General features: G+C 45.0%; 1 protein-coding gene across 3 annotated transcripts in view; it reads right to left on the bottom strand.

The window, feature by feature from the left end:
* The window catches only part of Slc22a15 (solute carrier family 22 member 15), a 63,573-nt gene that overhangs the window by 23,952 nt on the left and 19,138 nt on the right, over positions 1–20,483 (bottom strand). For all 3 annotated transcript variants that reach the window (XM_021157961.3, XM_085835607.1, XM_085835609.1), the window contains exons 3-6: positions 12,294–12,426; positions 11,468–11,632; positions 4,232–4,361; positions 756–971 (exon numbers count right to left, since the gene is read on the bottom strand). In XM_021157961.3, the coding sequence (XP_021013620.1) occupies positions 756–971; positions 4,232–4,361; positions 11,468–11,632; positions 12,294–12,426 (644 nt within the window). The remainder of the gene's footprint in view (positions 1–755; positions 972–4,231; positions 4,362–11,467; positions 11,633–12,293; positions 12,427–20,483) is intronic.

Raw genomic sequence — 20,483 nt, 5'->3', positions numbered from 1 at the left:
AGCTCTGGTCGACACACACACACGCACACAGACATACATGCACATATACACACACATAGGCATGCATGCTCGCTTGCATGCATGCTCACGTACACATAAGCTTTTAAGGTAGAAGCTTCCTCCAAAGCAGCTGATGGAGTGTGCGACAAGCAAACTCGCAGCTGGGTAGAGCTCTGAGTTCCTGTGCTCTGGGTATTTGCTTCTAAGCAGTAAGAACCTCCAGTCAGCAGTATCAGTACTGTACTGCAGGTTTGGTTTTCAAGGGTTCTCTTTAACCTTCATACCTCTAGCCCTGGGTCTTTGACATTTACCATCCACTTATTCCCTGGGACAGGAGCCACATAATTGTCTCTCTGAAACTTCACTCTTCAAAAGGAGCCACCTAGAATTCTGGATGCCACTTATACTAACCCAGAAGCATTCCGAGAGGTAGGCTGGAATGCTCTAAGAGAGAATCAGGCTCAGAGCGTTAACCCTTCATCTACCGACTTGATGGCTGGTTTTGCTCAGCCCTGGAAACCTATCAGTGCCAGAGATAGCATTTCCAAGAGAGCAGAGGGGTTCACATAGCAAGCACTGAGGTGAAAAAGCCTTGGTGTTTTGGATTGGTTTGGTTTGGTTTTTATAAAGCAACTTCTTACTGACACTGGAGTAAGCCTTCTACAGCCCTGTGGCTGCAGGTAACCCTGATAAACAGGTTATCAAGAGACCTTTAGCATTCAAATCAAAGATTCCATAACATCCCTCAGGATTACCAGATGAACATCAGGATCAGGGTATGTCCTAGGAGGGTCCGGTAACGGAACAGATCCAGGAAGCTTCCAGCTGCCCTGTAGCTCCTGTTGGCCGGGTGTGTTAGTGAGAATGTACACTTGAGCTTGCGGTTCCTCTTGGCAATGAAGTACAGAGCCTCTTCCGCCTCACTCAGCCGACCCTGGGAGTATAACCAACGAGGTGATTCAGGAATGAATCTGAAAGACACGTCATTAAAGGCTGGATATTCATACAGGTGCACGTGCAGAGGAAGGAGACAAACATCCCCTCGGTAGGTGGCTTCCCTCACCACAGCTCACTTCCTTCTCAAGCATAAAATGACTTCCCCAGTGACACAGGAGAGAGAACAAAGGGGCCACCCGAACACTGTGGTGACTGTAAACAGTGGCTCATTTTTATCAGTCGGAACTGAGCTTTTCAAATATTGGTTTCAATAAAGGTAAATAGCTTCCATTTCCTTTTAAATAAGTTTCAGTAAGTGAATGGCAAATCTCCAACACTGGAGGCTGCATGGTCCTCACAAAGCCTAGGCCAGGCTCCACTCTGAATCCCCACTAGATGTTGTTGATGGACAATTCAGCAGTGGGTGTAGCCTAGCTTTGTCTTTTTCTGGTCTCACTGTGTAGAACAGGCTGGCCTCAAACTTGCTACAAAGCCCAGAAAAACTCTGAACTCAAGACCTTCCAGAGTGCTGCGATTATAGGCTCTTTCCGCTATGCCTAAACAACTAGGTTCTTAAGCTCTGGAAAAGTCTAACCCTGAGATGGACATGTTTATCAAACAAAACGTTTCAAAGGCGTTTGTAACATAATGACATGTTACCTAGGAGGAGGCATTAAGATTACACAGAAGCATGAAACAGTGTAACAGATCTTTTCACCTGTGACTGTTCATTGCTTCAAAATACTCAAACCATCCAACACACCAGCTTTAGAGTGGTGGGAGGAGCTTTCCTGCTTTACAGGAACTTCAAAGAGTAAGAGTTGCTGGCAGTTAACTTCTAGTTACAGAACAACCGGGCATTTCCTAATACAACCACAAGGTGTCGAGCCACTCTGTGCTAGGCCACTAGGGTCCTTACAGTTTCAAAACGTAGGCACTGCATGGAGTTCGCTTCATCATTCTGTTTTAGGAGAGCTTCCCAAAGATGTGGCAGAATGGAAGCCTTTAAAAAGATTATAGTGTGCGTGTGTGTGTGTAGGTTTATATGTTGTGTTCTTAGAGGCCAGAGGAGGATGTCAGGTCCTCTAATCTATTTGCTCTTTGCCTTATTCCTTTGAGGCATGGTCTCTCACTGAACCTGGAACTAGTCTGGTGGCCAGCAATTTTCCCTGGGTCACTGGTGCATGTGGCCACATTCAGTTGTTTACATGGGTACTAGGATTCGACCTCAAGTCTTCAAGCTTGCAAGGCAAGCACCCTTACCCATTGAACCGTTGTCTTTCCAGACTGGACACCTTCCTTACTAAACACAACATCAAAAAAATACTTTATTTTTTAAAAGTCCAATCTGACATTTTCTGCCTTAAGCCAAATTTTGATGGATAAAATAGATTATTTTTTTTTTCTCAAAATTCTGCTACTTCTCTGTAAAGATGGTGAGAGCAATAGTAGACAGCCACTCTATCAGTAACCACTGCGTGAGCACCACTCTATACAGAGTAGGATAACGGGTGCTGAGAGGAGAGATGTTGGAACAAAAAGAAGTTCTTGGAGAACATATCCGATGGGGACAAGAACACTCAGGTACAACCCTGGACTGTCAATCAGAGCCATTTATAATGTCGTGTAAAATTCTTTAGCCACTTCCTTGTTGCCATTTAAATACTGATGTTAACTAATATGTAAATAACCGAGTCAACACTGCTCTGTTTGGAAGCTGCGTCTGCCAGCAATCAAGCTTGACCCACTGACCCAGATGCGTGCAGAGCTACTGTGTCCACGATCTGATTGAGTCTTCGTGTAAACAAAAAGAACTGTTAGGAGACAGCTAACCTACCTATGCAGAGGAAACCTACGAAGAGAATTTAAACTGGGCAGAGTTGGAAGGAAAGAGAGAGAACCAGCAGGAAGTGTATCAAAACCCTGATGTGATTATGGGTTGTTAACGGGAGCCAGGCTCTCCATCAACCATACTGAAGATGGGAGTGAGGATGCTTTTAGAAGCCCTGCATCCGTCTCCTTCTGCTCACCATTGTTCATATCCTGACATCATTTCCCAGCGAGGACAGTTCCTCATCTAGCACTAAGTAGTAGCTAACCCAGACTATAGACTCAGGGAAAACAAAGACACAGTGGCTCACAGCCTCCACTGAATTTGCACTGCTTTTGAAGGAGAGATAAGAGCTAGGCTAGGCGCAGAGCTATGAGCTTTGTTAAGTATTTGAAAAGAAAACTCATTTTATTCACTAATACGTGCATGGATGCTTATTAGCTCAATGTAGCATATGAAGTACAGCTTTACTATTTTTAAAAATGCACAATGTGCAAAGTATAAAGTGCTATTATTTCCCTTTATAATAAAATTACCTCCCCACAGTTCACAGAACTCAATCCTTTAATGATTTCTTTCTTTACTACAGGTTAACCATTCTGCTGCATTCATTTCTGCATTCACTATTCTCTTGTTTTCAAAGACACATAGAAGCCAATTTCAGTTCAGATCTCACCAAATCTCAACTTATAAACAATAAATAGCTACTAAATGCCAGAGCCACTGGAGTTATGGTACTGCCACAGGTCTGTCTCACTGTATGCCACAGACGAAACCCCAGCTACCATTGGATGAACTCTTTGTTTACATAAAGGATTTTAGTCTGATACCTTAGAGAAGATACAGCTTTTATTTGACACATTAAAGCTTGGTGAAGTGGGCTGAACTTGGTGGCTTGACACCATAATGTGACACTTGGGTGACTAGTTTGTGGAGCCCACTCTGGCCTGGGAGGGAATTATTCTTGCATTGCTTTGAGCACTCCTGTGGACAAGATATCTCCTGTAGACTCTGTACTTGGAGACCCTGAAATGAGACTCCTGTGCACAATGGACAGATGTCACTACATGGTCAGCCTTTACACTTGGCTCCACAATATCAGACCTCAGTCTCACACCTAGCCCATGGTGAACCCAGCTTGAAGATCTTTAAGCTTAAGGCCTTGGGTTAAAAAGAAGAAGAAAAAGAAAAAGGGAAGGAATTTCCAATAGCCTGAAGGCCAAATGCAGCTAACTAAGAAATTAAGCAGGAGATACCCACATTCTCAACTAATTAACTAGCACCTCTCTCTCCAAGGAGCCGGCAAGAATTGAATGTGTGCAGTTTAGCTCTCCCCAGAATTCACTGCAGGCAAGCTCCTGGCAGACGGAATGCTGCTTGCTTGCTTGCTTGCTTGCCTGCTCACACCCTTCCAAGACATCCCTGTTTATGGAACAAGAATTCCAAGGAGACAAGACTACTTACAAAGATAAGAGAAAGACCAGTGTTCCCTGAAGGTTGACCAGAACAGCTAGGGTCCTCCAGGAGCGGATGAAGTACCCCAATAGGGCATACTGTGCAATGCCAACAGCGAAGAAGAGACCGCCAATCGACCCTAAAGCAGGGAAAAGAGAATTGTCACTGGAGAAGATCACCCATGGCACCCTTTCCAACCTGATCAGTGAGCGTGACCTCCTTGTGAGACATCAGTCTTGCCCTACTAAGTGTGAGAGGCAGAGGAGGGGCAAAGACCACATAGCACCCAGCTTCTAATGATATAGCACCACGAAGGGCCAGAAATCTGTGGAGATGGTGGGAGGGCAGCTGAAAACATGTACCCTGTGTGGACGAGAAGGAAGTCCAAGGTTTTAGTCAAGCACTTTCTGTCCTGGGTGTTGCAATGACTCTGTCTGCATCTGGGGCTGAGGCTGGAGATATATTTTTCAGTGGGGGTGATGTGGCTTTTGGGTCATGCAGTTCCTGCAATGCTGATCTTAATCTTTTAAAGGGGTTGTATTCTGTTGTTTTATTTATTGTTATGTGTGTCTGTGTGTGTGTGGGCTTGCATGTGCCACAGTGCACCTGAGGAAGTCCGAAGGCTGGTCCCTTCCTTCTACCACGTGGGTTCCACAGATCAAACTCTGACAGGTTTGTCAGAGAGGGTCTGAACGCACCGAGCCAGCTTCCAGCTCCTGGCTCTTAATCTTTATTACAGAGGCTATTCATGAAAATATCTTGAGCCACCCCCTACTCCCCCTCTTTTCTCTACTTAATTTATCACCATCAGATATATGACTCTTTACATTTTCTTGTTTCTCACCTGCCTCTCCCAAGTAGGAACACAATCTGTTTGAAGCACGTATTTTTGTCGAAACACTAATGGAAAAATATCAACCACAGAACCGTAAAGAAGCCTATGTTTTTTAAAATAAGTGTTGAGATAAAGATTAAATGTGCCAGCTCGCCCGATGTTCTTGCAAATTCTGTACCTCTGGCACTTTCTGTACCTGCTTTTATCACTGTGGGCAGGTTATTGAGTTTTGTTGAGAATAATCTATTGTGTGTGATGTTTTATGAAACAAGTACCATTATTAACCGCACACTGAAGCAAGAAAATAGCTTGCGGGTTAAGGGAAGGTGTCTCCAATACAGCATGTGAGATTATGGCAAAGCCAGGCCCTGTACAGGCTCCACTGCACTCTGAGCCGTTCCCATCTCCTTTCTCATCTCTATGGAAATGCAGGGTGTTTTATTGTTTTCTGAGACAGGGTTTCTCTGGGTAGCCCTGGCTGTGCTGGAATTCATTCTGTAGACCAGGCTGGCCTTGAACTCACAGAGATCTGACTTCCTTGGGACTCAAGGTGTGTGCCACCATTGCCTGGCAGGAAAGGCAGTTTTTAGATGGGCTTTGCTGGTTTTAGTCTTATTTTTTCTATGATAAATAAGTATTTTCTTTGATCTTTTTTCATAATTTATCACTTTATGAAAAAACATGGTGACTTGTATATTTTTTTTACCCTAATTAGGAAAAGAAAGAGCCAAAAGGATGTGTGTGTGTGTGTGTGTGTGTGTGTGTGTGTGTGTGTGTGTGTTCAGCATTCTGATAGCAGGATTCAGCAAGTGAGGGACTAGAGACAATATGGAGGCCTCAGGAAATTTGAGACAATCAATAGCTAGCTGTACGTCAAATAGCACCTGGCTGGCTTCCAAGGATACGGCTTCTTTCTCTGTCGCTCAGTATTCACCCATGACCACACAGTCAGGGGATAGTATAGGCTGGTTTCAGAGGGACCAAACTTAAACCCCAATTCTACCAAAGTCTAGAGCAGTGGTTGTCAACCTCTGGGTCGTGACCCCTGTGGGAGGCAAATGGCCCTTTCATAGGGGTCACATATCAGCTACTCTGCATATTAGGTATTTATATTATGATTCATAACTAACAAAACTACAGCTATGAAGTAGCAACAAAGATAATGTTATGGCTGGGGTCACCACAACTTGAGGAACTATATTAAAGGGTCGCAGCATCAGGAAGGCTGAGAACCGTGCCTACAGTGTGATTTTGAGCAAGTCACTAAATCATCTTGAAAGTCTGTCTTCTCATCACTGAAATAAAAACAACAGTGATCTCAAAAGGCAGTGTTCATTATTAATAACTTCCAAAAAAAATAGTGCTTGTGATACAAGGGTTATATTTGTAATCTCTGTACTTTTCTCCTCACAGTGATGGAGCGTCTGAAAGAACTCAGTGTAAGGGTGGAAGGGTTTATTTTGGCGTCCGCTCTGAGAGGGCTGGAGTCTGCCGTGGTGGAGGAGCATGGCAGGGGGAGTGTGAGACTGCTTGTTCATGCCTGGGCGGATCAGGGAGCAGAGAGAGGAATCCTGGAACTCACTTTTGTTTTCTCATCTTTTGTTTTCTGCTTTCCTCGGTCTGCACTCTCAGCCCATAGGATGGGGCCACCATCTTCAGGGTGGAACTTCCCCTCTCAGGTCATCTTCTCTGGACACTCTATCTCAGGCATGCCCCAAAGTGTGCTCACTAAAGTATTTCCTAACACAAGTTGACAACTGTAATTAGCTCTCACAGCATCCCATTACAATCTGGGTTTGGGTTTGTATGTATCAGAGTCAGGGCAGGAAGGACATATGATTATGACTATCCTTATCAGAAGATTTTCTTTCTGCCTTCCTTTCCTTTCTAATTTCAAGAAACCCTCAACCACGCTGTACCGGAGGACTGACTCTTTCTTATTGCTCCTGTCATTCAAATGGGGACTACCAATCACGGTTCCCTTAGCACTAAGAGTAACCCTTGATGGACCAATCAGATCTTGTCACTTCAAATACTATGCTCAGAGCTCCTGGGTCTCATGGCTGGCTGAGAAAGTTTTCAGACAGGATGGAGAACAGAGAAGCATCCAGCTTCCAGGTTCCAGAAATCTCCTCGGCCTAGCTGCACCGACATGAGATGCTGAGTGACATGAGATGCTGAGTGACATGAGATGCTGAGTGACATGAGATGCTGAGTGACATGAGATGCCGAGTGAGTGGGTTCCCTCTCTATCCACCCTCTTCAGAGCTGAGCATCCGTCACAATCAAATGGACACGGTGGACAAGGGAGGTGATCCAAAGGGATGCTGTAGCTCGGTGGATAATCATAACCAGAGGCTTCCAGCTTACACACTGTGATGACAGTAGCAGGCAGAGGTCCAGACAGTAAATGTCAGTTGTATGTGGAGAGACGGTAGTGTTGAATCTGATGAGCTAATAGGCAGGTCACAGCTAAGGTCCAGGGGGAAGCCACACATACATACCTATAAATGACGGCAGGCCCAAGGAAAAGAGCTACAGACCTGGCTGACTCAGATCATTGAAAATGAAAGAATTCCAAGTTCCTTTATCATTGCAATCCTGGAACCCCATGTGTGGCCTACTTAATGTTTCTGTGCAATGGGGTCTTTGTGCTTTCATTCACATTTGTTTCCTATGTGTTTCTTATACATTTCAAGTCTCTTGTTCCTGCTCAGTTAGGAGCAGGCTAAACCTGCTAAATGTTGGCAGGCTAGAAGATAATCTAGTTCTGACTTGATTTCGTAAAAGACACCAGTGACTGCCCCTGTTTTCAGACCCAAATCCTGAAGCAACGCTTGGGCCTGTGTCCCCTTCTCTGCTGGTCCCTCTCCAGGTCATGGCCATCCAAATCTAACCCAGTTTCCCCTCCTCTCTCTCTATCTGCAGCAGTCCCCACCAAGTCTAAACCATCACTGGGCTCACATAACCAACTACACGGCTCCTTTAACAACCCCTCAGTTTTTATTTTTCTCTTCTCTGTGGTCATATATTCACGAGAACAATCTTTCTGGATGAGGTCCCATCATTCCTTTATGTAACTTAAGTCCTGTGACCTTCATCTGCATTTTGAATAAAAACCCATTATTGCTCATGCAGCTCACTTTGGGCCAGGCACGCGTGGTACACCCCCTCCTCATTCCTCTCTCCTCCACCCCTTCTTTCACCGTTTCCTACTGCACCCTCAGGCCTTGGTCCTTGCCATTCCAACTTCAGGAATTTCATTTCCTGAATTGCACGTGCTCAGGTTTTCCTATTCGTTCAAATCTTAACTCAAACATGCAGTCTGAGGTTTTCTCAAACCAGCCTATTTAACAGCTTATTTAACTACTCTGGAAATTACTATCTGTCCCATCTCATTGCTTAATTTTTCTCACTGTCCTTAGAATTCTCTGAAATTGCTTATTTTCTCGGCGTCCCCTAATTAAAAGATATGTCTTCGTGGCAGTAAGCTTCTGAAGGCGGGGAGGCAACCTACAGTCCTTCCAGCTACGGCCCTAATCAGCCACATCAACAGCCGGCATGGCACAGTAGCCCTAACGGTGCAGAAGTGGCACGCATGCCTTAGTTGTAATCAGCGTCTCACTAATCAATCTTAAGACCTGTTCAGCAAGAAGGAAACCGTACCTGGTGCTAGGGAGTCAGTGTTAATGACAACGTGGCTATTGGAGGAGTCGCTGCAACCCCTAATTTACTTAAACAGCACAATCTATAACAATGATCTATAACCATCTGTCCTTATATTGGACATATAAGTGTAGTGTTCATCCCTCGTCAAGGAAATCTCTCTTTGCGACAGACACAAGTACCGAGAAACACAACCGACCTATGCAGAATCGCCGCGCCTCATCCCAGTGGACACAGCTACTGAACATTCCCTCAACTAAGGCTCAGGGGACAATGCGGGGAGAGGGGTGGGAAGACTGTGAGAGCCAGCAGATCGGGGGGGGGGGGGGAGGGCGGGGGGGGGGGGAAGGGCGGGGGGGGGCGGCGTTACTATGACAGTGTGTCTCCTAGAAACGTTAGAAGCTACACCCATAAAGTCTCACCAACATTACTGCCGCCCAGAGGTAAGCGGAACTATGGCGATATCAGTGGACATGCCAAGATGGACAGGGAAAAGCCCACAAGGTCTCAACCTTACACGCATAACTCCGGGTACCTGAGGCAGGCTGGGAAGGGGAGGAAGGTCTCCCTTAGGGAAGAGCACACCAACTGCTGCCAAGTGCTCAGCCCTGAAAGCATACATATGAATAACATTATATGGACTGATGAGATTATATTTAGAAGTATATGTGCATATGTATAAACATTTACATAGATGCATACAATAACAATAAAAAGAGGGCATGGATTTGAAGAGGGCTGGGGAGGGACATGACACGAGGGAAGGTCTGGAAGGAGGTAAGGCAAGGGAGAAATGTAATTATAATTCCAAGAGAGTTTTTAAAAATTAGCGACTTAGTTCTAAAGAGTAATCATAATTTTGACATTTAGATGCATTTTTTTCCAATCATAAGGTCAACTTTGTTGCAAAAATATTGTTTGTACCAATGACTGTCAAGTAAATGAAAGTTTTTCTTTTTTAAAAAAGAATCTCCAAGTTATCAGTGCAAATCTATAATCTAAAAGGTAGAGGTTTAGATATAGGCACTCTCCTAAGACAATATTTGAAGCCCCATAGCGTGTGCGCGTGTGGCACAGGGATGTGTATGCAGGTGCTTGTGACTGGCCACGTGGAGGCCAGAGGCTGATTACTGTCTTCCTCTATTGCTCTCCACATTGTGATATGAAGCAGGATCTGTCACTGAACCAGAACTGTTGCCACTTCCCCAGCAGAGGTGACAGACACACACTGCCTGGCTTCTTATGTAAATGCTGGAGAATCTGAAACCAGCGAGTGTTTCACTCACTGAGCCACCTCCTCGGGGGAGGGGCAGCCTTTATGCTGGTTACTTTATGTCAATATAGCACAACCAAGAGCCGTTTTGAAAAAGGGAACCTCAGCTAAGAAATGCCCCCACAGGACTGACTGGACCATTGCCAAGCTTGTGGCGTATTTTGTTGGTTGGTGATTGATGGGCAGTGACACTCCGGGGCTGGTGGTCTTGGGCCCTATAAGCCAACAGCTTGAGCAAGCCATGAAGAGGCAAGCCAATGACAGCACTCCCCCATGGTCGCTGCATGCAGGTTCCTTCCTTGTGTTCCTGCCCTAATTCCCTGGACTGCAGACTACAAGAGTAAAGTGAAATAAACCCTTTCCTCCCCAACTTGATTTTAGTCACGGTGTTTCATCATAGCAATAGAAACCCTACCTAAGACAACCTAGTGAGATGGCTCAGTGGGTAAAGGTGCTCGCTGTCAAGCCCGATGACCTGAGTTCAACCCCCAGGTGCCCCATGGTGGAAGGAGAGAACTGACTCCTGCAAGTTTCTTTCTGAGCATGTGCGTAGGGGCACCTGCGCTCGCACGCATGCACGTGGGAATGCATATACACACAAAATTTTAAATTTGTAAAAATTTTAAACACTTCTTTTTTACTGTATGTGCCACCTTGACAGGATGTTGGAATTATTAGAGATTCAAAATATGGCCTCAACTTAGAAATTTAGCACCAGCAAGAAATGCCCCTATGATGCCCTCTATCAACCAGAGAGAACAGTAAGAACGAGGAAAGCCACGAAACGGGAGTCATTAGGATGAAGTAAGGGGCCTCAGGAGAAAGAGTTCCCTGCCCTTGCCCTGTTTCCCGGTGTCGGGAGAAGTTGATGAATGCTGTTCTGAGCAAATGGGCCACTCGCCACCGTCATCTGGCCACCTGTCTGTGAGGCAGGCCCAGGGAAGAAAGACTCTCACCAGGGAATATGAACATCACGATCTCTGACACCTTGAAGTGCACATGTGAGAGAACAAGTGTGATGCAGGCTGAGCACCCTCAAATCCGAAAACCCCCAATCCCAAATGTCCTGAAATTGGAAACGGTTGGAGAGCTGACACAATTCCTCAAGTGGAAAAAAATAAAAATAAAATCCATTCTTTACCTGGACATGACGGTTTGAACCCAAAATAGAGACACTAAAAATGCCGCATAGCATCATCTTCAGGCTATGCGCATAAAGCAACTATGAAATGTAAATGCATTTTGTGTTTAGAATTGGGCCACATCTCCAAGGCATTTCATTATGCAGAAGAATGTGGAATCCGGAACACTTCGGGTTCCCAGCACTAGGGTACGGAATACCCTAATACACAGAAAACCACAGGGGAATGGAAGGGAAGGCGTGGCTGCCCTTCACTGCTCTCTTCACCTGTAGATCTCAAGTGCCTCAAGTCCAAGTGTGTTTTCTCTCACTGCAAAAGTAAAGCAGTACCTGCAAGTGCCCAGTAGGCGGTGCCCACGCACTCATTTAGCAAGACAAAGGCCACCAGGGACATCCCTCCATTCATCATGCCCACCAAGAAGCGAGTTACTGCAAAGAATTCATATGAGGGGGAAAATCCATTTGCGACAGCAAATAAGATGTCAAGAGCAAAACCTGGGGAGAGAGGAACAATATTCAGTGACCCAGAAGCAAAACAGCATTTGGAGAAAATAATAAATTATATTCATCAGTTTGTAAAAATAAATCTTTGTAAACTTAAATGTCCTGAGATATGTTTTTTTTCCTGCCAATTTGCCTTGAAAATGAGGAAGAAAAACCAAGGCCTGTTTTCTTTGTTTTACAATTTCTGTCAATCACACACCATTTTCAGTTATATGTAATAATGCTAGGAATTGAAAATCCTTGCTCATAGTCGGCCTGTCGAGACAGCTACGCCAGGTCCTATAGAGCTCATTTGAAATAAATCAACACAGAAAAATACAGGGAAATGGAAGGGAAGGCTGTGGCACACCTTCGCTGCTCTCTTTAGAAGCAGGGCAGAGATTACAATTTGGGGGTTGCAGAAAGCACTGTCAAAAAAAAATTTCTTTAACAAAACTATCTGGTCTTAGCCAGGTGAGCTCATTCCAAAAAACTGCTTGGCCGGAGTCGTCACTCGTGCCGCGTGGCTTCGCGCCAATGTAATAAACAGAAGCTCTCTGTCCACCTGCGAACTCACAGAGGACTTTAAGGAAATAACCCCCCTTTGTATTTCCATAACAGTCTTGGGAAAATAAAGCCCCCTATTCAGTGTATGCATATGGTGACAGATTACCTGTGAGATAGACTTTTTTCCTTCCAAATCGATCTGAAAGCTGACCAAAGGAGATAACACCAACAAACACACCACTGAAGAAAAAGGAGCTGGCCGCGCTGACTTTGTAAGATCGGTTGGCAATTAAAAACCACTAGAAGAAAAAGAAAGAAAGAAAGAAACAGAAAGGGGACGATTTAGGCCACAGACAGCAATAGATGCAGTGAACTAAATTAGTCTTGTATACAGCCCAGATTGGGACACCTTACGGCATCAACTGCTCTTAGCCAGAATCTGGTATCATATTCATCTTAGACCATATCCAAGCTTCAGAGATGCTGGAAGCCATTGCTGGAGTGGTAGATTCCCAGAGGATTCTTCATATACTTCTAACAGAACGGACACAGCATGTAAGTGCTAATTGCAGATCTGATTGTTGACTGTGGCTTTATCCTGCATCCATGGCAGTCTTTGGAGAGGAGATGCATTGCTCCATTTCTGTTTTTTTTTTTTTTTTTTTTTTTGATGCCTGCACATCCCAGAGCACATTTAAAGTGACCAGTGAGTAATTCTTTCTTTTAACAGACTAGTGTGTTTAAAATCCCTTGAATACATTTCTCAAAAAAAAAAAAATTAAAATGGGAAGTGGGGCTAAAGAGATGGTTCAGAGGTTAAAGATCACTTGGCTGATCTTCCAGAGGACCCAGGTTTGATCCTCAGCACCCACATGACAGCTGACAACTGTTGGTGGCGCCAGTTGGTTCCAGGGATCCAATGCCATCTTTTGGGTTCTGAGGGCACTGCACAGACATACGTGCAGGAGAAACACTCTGTGTGTGCCATACTCATATACAGTGGAATGTTATCCAACCTTTAAAGCGAACACAGTCGGATTCATGCTACAACCCAGATAAACTCTGAAGGCACTATAGCAAGTGAAACAAGCCAGGCACGAAGGAATAAATACTGCATGAAGCTAGTCACATGAGGTACCTGTACGAGACAAAGACAAGGAGTAGTGGTTGCAGGGACCAGAGGAGGAGGAGCAAGGGAGCCACTGTTTAATGGGATCAGACTTTCCTCTAGAGATGGACACTGGCAATGGCTGCAGGATAGTGTGAATATACTCAAGGCCACAGAATTCTACCCTTAACATTATTCTTTATGTTACGTGGATAATGTCAGCTTTGCGCCATGTACATTTACCACAACAGGAATTCCTAGAGTATGATTATCTACTGTAAGACAATCATGACCTTAGATTCTGATCAGCACCATCTTCTGACACCTGTCTAGGGACACTTAGTAGTAGGATCAGCACAATATGTCACAGAGATAGCAACCTCGGAGGGTACAAGAATCTTCATATTTCATCTTCCCAGTGCCCTTGCAGGGTCACCCAAGAGCCCTTCTTATTGAGAATGCTCAAGTGGCACTGTTCTGGGCCGCCTGACTCTGTTTTTATGTTACCCCTTCTCCAGGCTCGGACACTACTCATTAGGGTCCTCAAAGTACGTCTTCTCTCTCTCTCTCTCTCTCTCTCTCTCTCTCTCTCTCTCTTTCTCTCTCTCTTCTTGCTTCGTATCTCCTATAAGCCTGGACTGATGAAGGTCTCGACAAGACAGTCCTAAGGCTCATGACAGACAGGGTATAATATATGTCAGAATGTCATGTAAGAGTCATGAAGAGAGCTCTGGCACTTGGAGAAGAGTTTTGTTCTGTGAGAAGTTAATTTGTTTTGGATACACCGGTAGTTCTGCAGAAGAATGTTCAGCTAGGAGGAATGAACGTGGTGACATATTCTGAAATGGACAAATGAGACATTAGATGCCATGCTGTCCTGGAGAAGACAGCTCAGCATCCATTACAGGGTCAGCCCTGCTCCTGTGATAGACAGACAGGAGCAGATGGAATTACCCTCCTAATTCAGATACTTGTTATAGTCATCATGTTCTTAATGTTCATGCTTACATGCTTTTAAAAACTGGCTTGCAACTCTAGCCTTCCTTTCTCTGTTCTTTAGGGATTGCCAATCTGTTTAGGTGGACACTGAGCTGGGTCTGTTAATCAGGAAGAAATGAGTATTCTGTTGACTGTATTTACCAAATTTCTCATATCCACTAAAAAGGCTACAGTACTTACTGTCCCTCAGCAACTGAATAGCTGTCAACTTGGACAATGATTTTAGGAAGAAATGGCCCAAGGGACAGTTAGCCAGCAAATTCCAAATCCTGATTCTCAGCCTGCCAGTTCCAAGTGTCAAAGTAATTTCTACTAATCTTTCTTCAAGTCAATGTTGGTTAGGCCCTCACTTCTCCTGGAATTCATTCAAGAATGACCAGAAAAACTGAAAAGCAGATTTTCCTCCCCCAATGCTAACTAGAGAATGGCTGGCTAGAAGATGAGGTATCTCCCTAGCAGAGTTCCATGAAATGGAGTGGCAGAGGCAGGCCATCGGCTGACAGACAGATTTCCACAGCCCTGACCTGACTCTGTTTTATGTGTTTTGCCTTCAGTTTTTCTAAAGTATCATTTACATTCTTGTTACTTAGCTACTATGTGATCTAAAGGGTTTTTTTACTTGATCCAAACTCAACTAAGATAAAGTAAGACAGGGTCCCTGTATCTTGAAGACGGTTCGCAGATTTAGCTACCTGGAGAGGGTTGGAAGACGAGCTCAGTCGCTAGCTCATTTTCTTACCCAATGGTTGATATTTAGTGTCAGGATAAGAGCCAAACCAGGAAACCATCAGGACATAAGAAATTAAACTATAACAAATCAAAATATAATGATGACCCTGACATTTTCAAGAAACATTTTAATGAATCTTAGATTTTAAAAATCAAAATGTGTCAGTCATTCAAGTCCTTACTGGCTGGAGATTACTGAAGTGGTTCTTCCCTCATTTTTTGTTAATGGCAGGGCAAATTTTAAAGCAACCAGAATGAATATTCTCTGTACACTAATTCATTTCAAATTGAGCAATCGCTTGCAAAGCCAAAGTATGAAGGCCCCACTGTCTCTCTATGTATATTAATAGGAAAGAAACTCTTTTTTATTTATTTTATAATTAGGTATTTTCTTCATTTACATTTCAAATGCTATCCCAAAAGTCCCCCAGACCCTCCCCCCCCACACTCCCCTACCCACCCACTCCAACTTCTTGGCCCTGGCATTCCCCCCATACTGAGGCATATAAAGTTTGCAAGACCAAGGGGCCTCTCTTCCCAATGATGGCTGACTAGGCCATCTTCTGATACATATGCAGCTAGAGACACGAGCTCCAGGGGTACTGGTTAGTTCATATTGTTGTTCCACCTACAGGGTTGCAGACCCCTTTATCTCCCTGGGTACTTTCTCTAGCTCCTCCATTGGGGGCCCTGTGCTCCATCCAATAGCTGACTGTAAGCATCCACTTCTGTGTTTGCCAGGCCCCGGCATAGCCTCACAAGAGAGAGCTATATCAGGGTCCTTTCAGCAAAATCTTGCTGATGCATGCAATGGTGTCAGCGTTTGGAGGCTGATTATGGGATGGATTCTCAGGTATGACAGTCTCTAGATGGTCCATCCTTTTGTCTCAGCTCCAAACTTTGTCTCTTCTCAAGACAAACATGTTTATCCCGTCATGTTGACCTGACTCAACAATCTACACCCATTTTTGTGCATGTGCTCTCTCTAATCACTAAATAGAATGCTTGAGTATTTGTTGTATTTATTTCAAAATGGATTGGAAGGGCCTGGTGGCAAAACCAGATAGCATAGTTCACTCCCCTACAGAAAAATAGGCCTGAGAGGAAATCAGGCATAGTGCAGGCCAGAACCAGGAGCAGATGCCTCTACCATAAAAGATGAAAGGAATGTAAATATGTCTAACACAGGTGCGAGCCCAGCTCCAGGTGCTCGGCGGAGCCTTCCAACTCGCAGAGAGGGGTGAGGCGAGGAGAATGAAGGTGGACTTACTCTTGGCTGAGTATCAGAGTCATGCTTGGGAGAGGGTTTTGTTCAGTATTCAAGCTTGCTTGGTTACAGGCTGAGGATAGAGGGCCACTGAAGTCTGGGTACGTGGAGGGCAAATCTACCCTGGTCGCAAACCAAGTGTGGGACAGAGATGGCAAGCTGACAGTGGTGAGACCCAAGATGTAAACATCCCACTCCCTCTTATTAATTAATAGGAAAGAAAGACCATGAGGACAATTATTTTCATCCCCAAATGCTTAGTGAGCCAGGCTGGTCTGGATAAAATGGGGAAGAGAGCGATTCAAGTTAGTTGTGGAGACCTGGTGTTCACAGGGTTGGAGTCTGGGAACAGGAATTACTACTGAATGGAACAAACCAATCAAACACAGAGAAAAGCTTGCTGATGAGTTTTAAAGAACATCATAAAACGTGTCTTCAGCATGTCTTGAATGCATCAAACCTCGTGCTTTATGGAGATGTCAAATCTATCATTTCTCTGACATGGCAGAAATATCATCATCTGAAAAAACAGAATAACCGACGTACTTCCCTAAAATGGACTCCCTGCTCAGGCATAACCCTAAAAGCAAAGTTAGCAGCCAAGAAATGAAAAATACAGACATCAAGGAGCTGTCAAACAGGCGGGCTGCACACTTTACAGCTAGATAATTAACCAACAGACTTTTCCACATTCTTCTCCTGTCCCCACAGCTACCCTGCAAACACAAGTGACAACATACCGGGGAAAGAGTTTCTATTTTTAGCCCTCAACCTGTGTTCTGTTCAGGAAACATGCAGGGAAATCAGCTCTCAGAAGGAAATTAGGAACTAGTAGACTTGTAACTTAGAGCAGCGATTCTCAGCCTTCCTAACCGTTGTGACTCTTTAATACAGTTCCTCCTGTGGTGGTGACCCCAGCATAAATGTACTTCTGTTGCTACTTCAGAAGTGTAATTTTGCTACTGTTATAAACTGTAATGTATATCCGTGTTTTCTGATGTCTCTGTTTTCTGATGGTGTCAGGCGACCCCTGTGAAAGGGTCATTCAACCCCAAAAGGGCTGTGACCCTCAGATTGAGAACCGCTGACTTTAATTTTAATATTGCTGGAAAGTAAGAAGCTGGGGGTGAATGCTATGTGGCCTCTGTGCTTAGAAACAGAAGGCTGTTGGGAGGAAAAAGAAGACACTGTTTTAAAGTCACCTTCCACCGTGATTTTTATTGTAATTTTTCATTTTCGGCTTGCCTTATGTCCCAGGGTGTGCCTCCTTTCATGGTATGTGTGTCTTAAATATGAATGCCCCAAAATGTTTCTGGCTTTTTACTGGGTTTGTATCATTGCTGTAAGGATCTGACCTTTCCTTGTACATTGCTAGACCCCTGCCTTCCCCTCCCCCACCTCCATCCTCCCCATCACTGGACTCCTGTCCGTCCTCGTAACTATGTCCACACCCCACCTGACCTTCCTCAGCAGGCTGTGTGCTGTACTCAGGTCTCCACAGGACATCAGGTGTCACTATTTTCCTTCCATACTGCATAGTGTGGGGCCACCCCATCCTTCCCCACTGCCCCAGTACACAGAAGGCCCTCCCTACTGGCATTGAGAACTTCAGTGTGTGCAGCCTGACTCTCAGCAGTGTTGGAATGTCACAGGTCACAGGTCTGTCTGTTTCATGTCCCCCACCCCCACCCCCACCCCATGGCCTAAATGACCCACTCTCCTCTACTTTTGTTTATCCTCCTAGTTTATGGTGACATTTTATGGGACAGTAGTTGGGAGATTTGATCTCAAACACAGACCCCTCTTTTCAAAAGGAGCTGTGCCTGGTAAGCAAAGAGCTGAGCACAGTAGGCTTTTACAAGAATTAGGTCATTCCCTCCTCCAGGGAAACCTGGACCTCTCTTGTTCCCCTTGTTTTGGCCCAGGGCAGGTGATGACTGCATCACCCACCTAAGAGTGACACGTGACACACAGCCTACCTTGCAAGAACCCAAGTGGGGACGTGGCTTCGCTTCCAAAGCAAAGCAAACATTTCTATTTGTGCCAGGAAGCCTTATTGCTGTAAGGATCTGACCTTTCCTTGTACATTGCTAGACCCCTGCCTTCCCCTCCCCCACCTCCATCCTCCCCATCACTGCCTTCCCCTCCCTCATCTCCATCCTCCCCATCACTGGACTCCTGTCCGTCCTCGTAACATATGTCCACACCCCACCTGACCTTCCTCAGCAGAACGGGCCCTCTCTTCTCCTTGTCACATCTTCCCACATTTCCTTCTTCATGATGCCGAGTGAGCCTCGTGCTCCCCTGTCTCTCAAGTGATGCCCTGAGCTTCCTGGGGGCACACTGGAAGCCTGTGTGCTAATCTCACAGTGCCTGCCAGCACGAGTCGAACACTCACTGAATTGTGTGTGTGAGGGTGAATGCTGCAGTCTTACAGGCATCTTCACAAAAAGAGGACTTCTGTTTCTGTGTCTGGCTGACCTTGAACCCGAAGTGCTCCTCCTGCCTCTCTCCTCTGACTGCTGGGATTCTGAAACGTGCTACTGTGCCTCCTGGCACCTTTACTGCCAGCCTTGCAGCTTGAGTTTACTAGAGTGCAGAAACGAGCTAACTGGCCACTTTGCCTTCAGGGCCACCGAGGGACATTTGGAGTTTGAGGGGTCATCTTCTTTCTATGGTCAACCTGGCATTTAAACTACTTTATCTCATGTTCATTAATACGTAAGTATTTCTACTAAGCACAATACCCATCATCATATAAAAAGCAGTGCCACGGGTGGGCACACAGTGGGTCAATGAATCTATGAGACAGGCGGTGACTCCAGCAGGCTAAAGAGGCATAGCACCCCTCACCTGCTGCTGAGTCTCCTCTGAAAGGTGGACTTGTACTGGGGCCCTGTATATTTCACAAGTACCACCTCAGCTTTCCAAGAAATGGGGGCCAACCCATGGCCATTCAGTCCACCTGGTCAACATGCACAGGAAGACAATGGCAGCTCTCTGGTTGTCATGGCAGGCCACCTAAACACGGGCACACAAGACTGGCCTATACCCACTGATCCAGCACCCTGCATCTTGAAGACACACTTTGGGAAAGTCAAGTTATAACAACCACCTCCATGCCCAGACTCCTAGCGCATGGATATTCCAAGACTGCGGAGCCAGAACAGACAGCAGTTTCCCAACACCCCAAGGAACGACCTTGAGGGCCCTGCAGGACCTTGAGTGGGTACTGATAGCAATTCCACACAAGCATCATCGCCAACCTCTTTGCCCTTGTCTTCTCCATAAAAATTACAAATGGCTTTGTGCAGGAAAACCTCACAGATCAGGTAATGAGAGCTCCCGAGAGTGGGGTGTACTTGGACCGGGCATCTCCAGAGCAGTTTCATGGTGATTAACTAACTTGCTTCATTTCCATGTTGTTGTCACTCTGAATCACCACTTAATGGGTGAAGTGTGCAGGCGAGAACAATCCATAGCACAGGCGTAAGGAAGCAAGACATTAAAAAAAAATTAGCCCCTACAGCAATTAATTGCAGTGAATTTTTCAAATACTTTTAATACTCTGCCTTCTGACCCCAGAGTCTGGCTTGGGGAAAAGTATATTAATCTCAAGATAATAGTCAGTCAACTTCAGCTCTTCAATATCCACAATGATATTAAAGATTCCAACCTTGTGCTTTTTTTGGTTGCAAACATTAATTAAGCATGATAATTGTGCGTCTCCATGATATTTGGTATTTTCTGTAGGAGTCAGAGCTCAGGGAATAATTTGAATACAGCAGACAGCAATTTGCTACATAAATCCACCCCAATGGCTATTAGCTCATTTGAGAATAGTCAGGACTGCTAGATTAGAAGATTTTTTAAAAATTAAATACCGTGTTAATCACATAACCTTTTATTCACCCTTTCCAAACCCTTCATAAAACAGTTCTTCAAGATTAAGTACAATAAGATGTTGGTGGAAGCGATAAACTGTGGATTTTAACACAATACCCTAGATTGTGGAGTTCCGTGAACACTATCTTGATATCTCTGTACACAGGTAAAGAGAACTTCATACCTTATTTTATTTGGATTTATTTAATAGGCTGAGGGAATGTGTGCCCACCCCCATGCCTTTGTCAAGGTCAGAGGACAGTTGCTGGTTTCCTCCATCTCCGTGGGGTAGGTATCAAGCTCAGGTTCCCACACTTAGCAGCAAGGGTCCTTCCTCTCAGCCACCATCATGCTGGCCCAAATAATTC

This window comes from Mus caroli, unplaced genomic scaffold (assembly GCF_978045245.1).
Source record: "Mus caroli unplaced genomic scaffold, Mus_caroli_1 scaffold_3, whole genome shotgun sequence".
NCBI classification, from domain to species: Eukaryota; Metazoa; Chordata; class Mammalia; order Rodentia; family Muridae; genus Mus; species Mus caroli.
The sequence above is the reverse complement of the archived record's forward strand: the minus strand, read 5'-3'. Positions and strand labels throughout refer to the sequence as shown.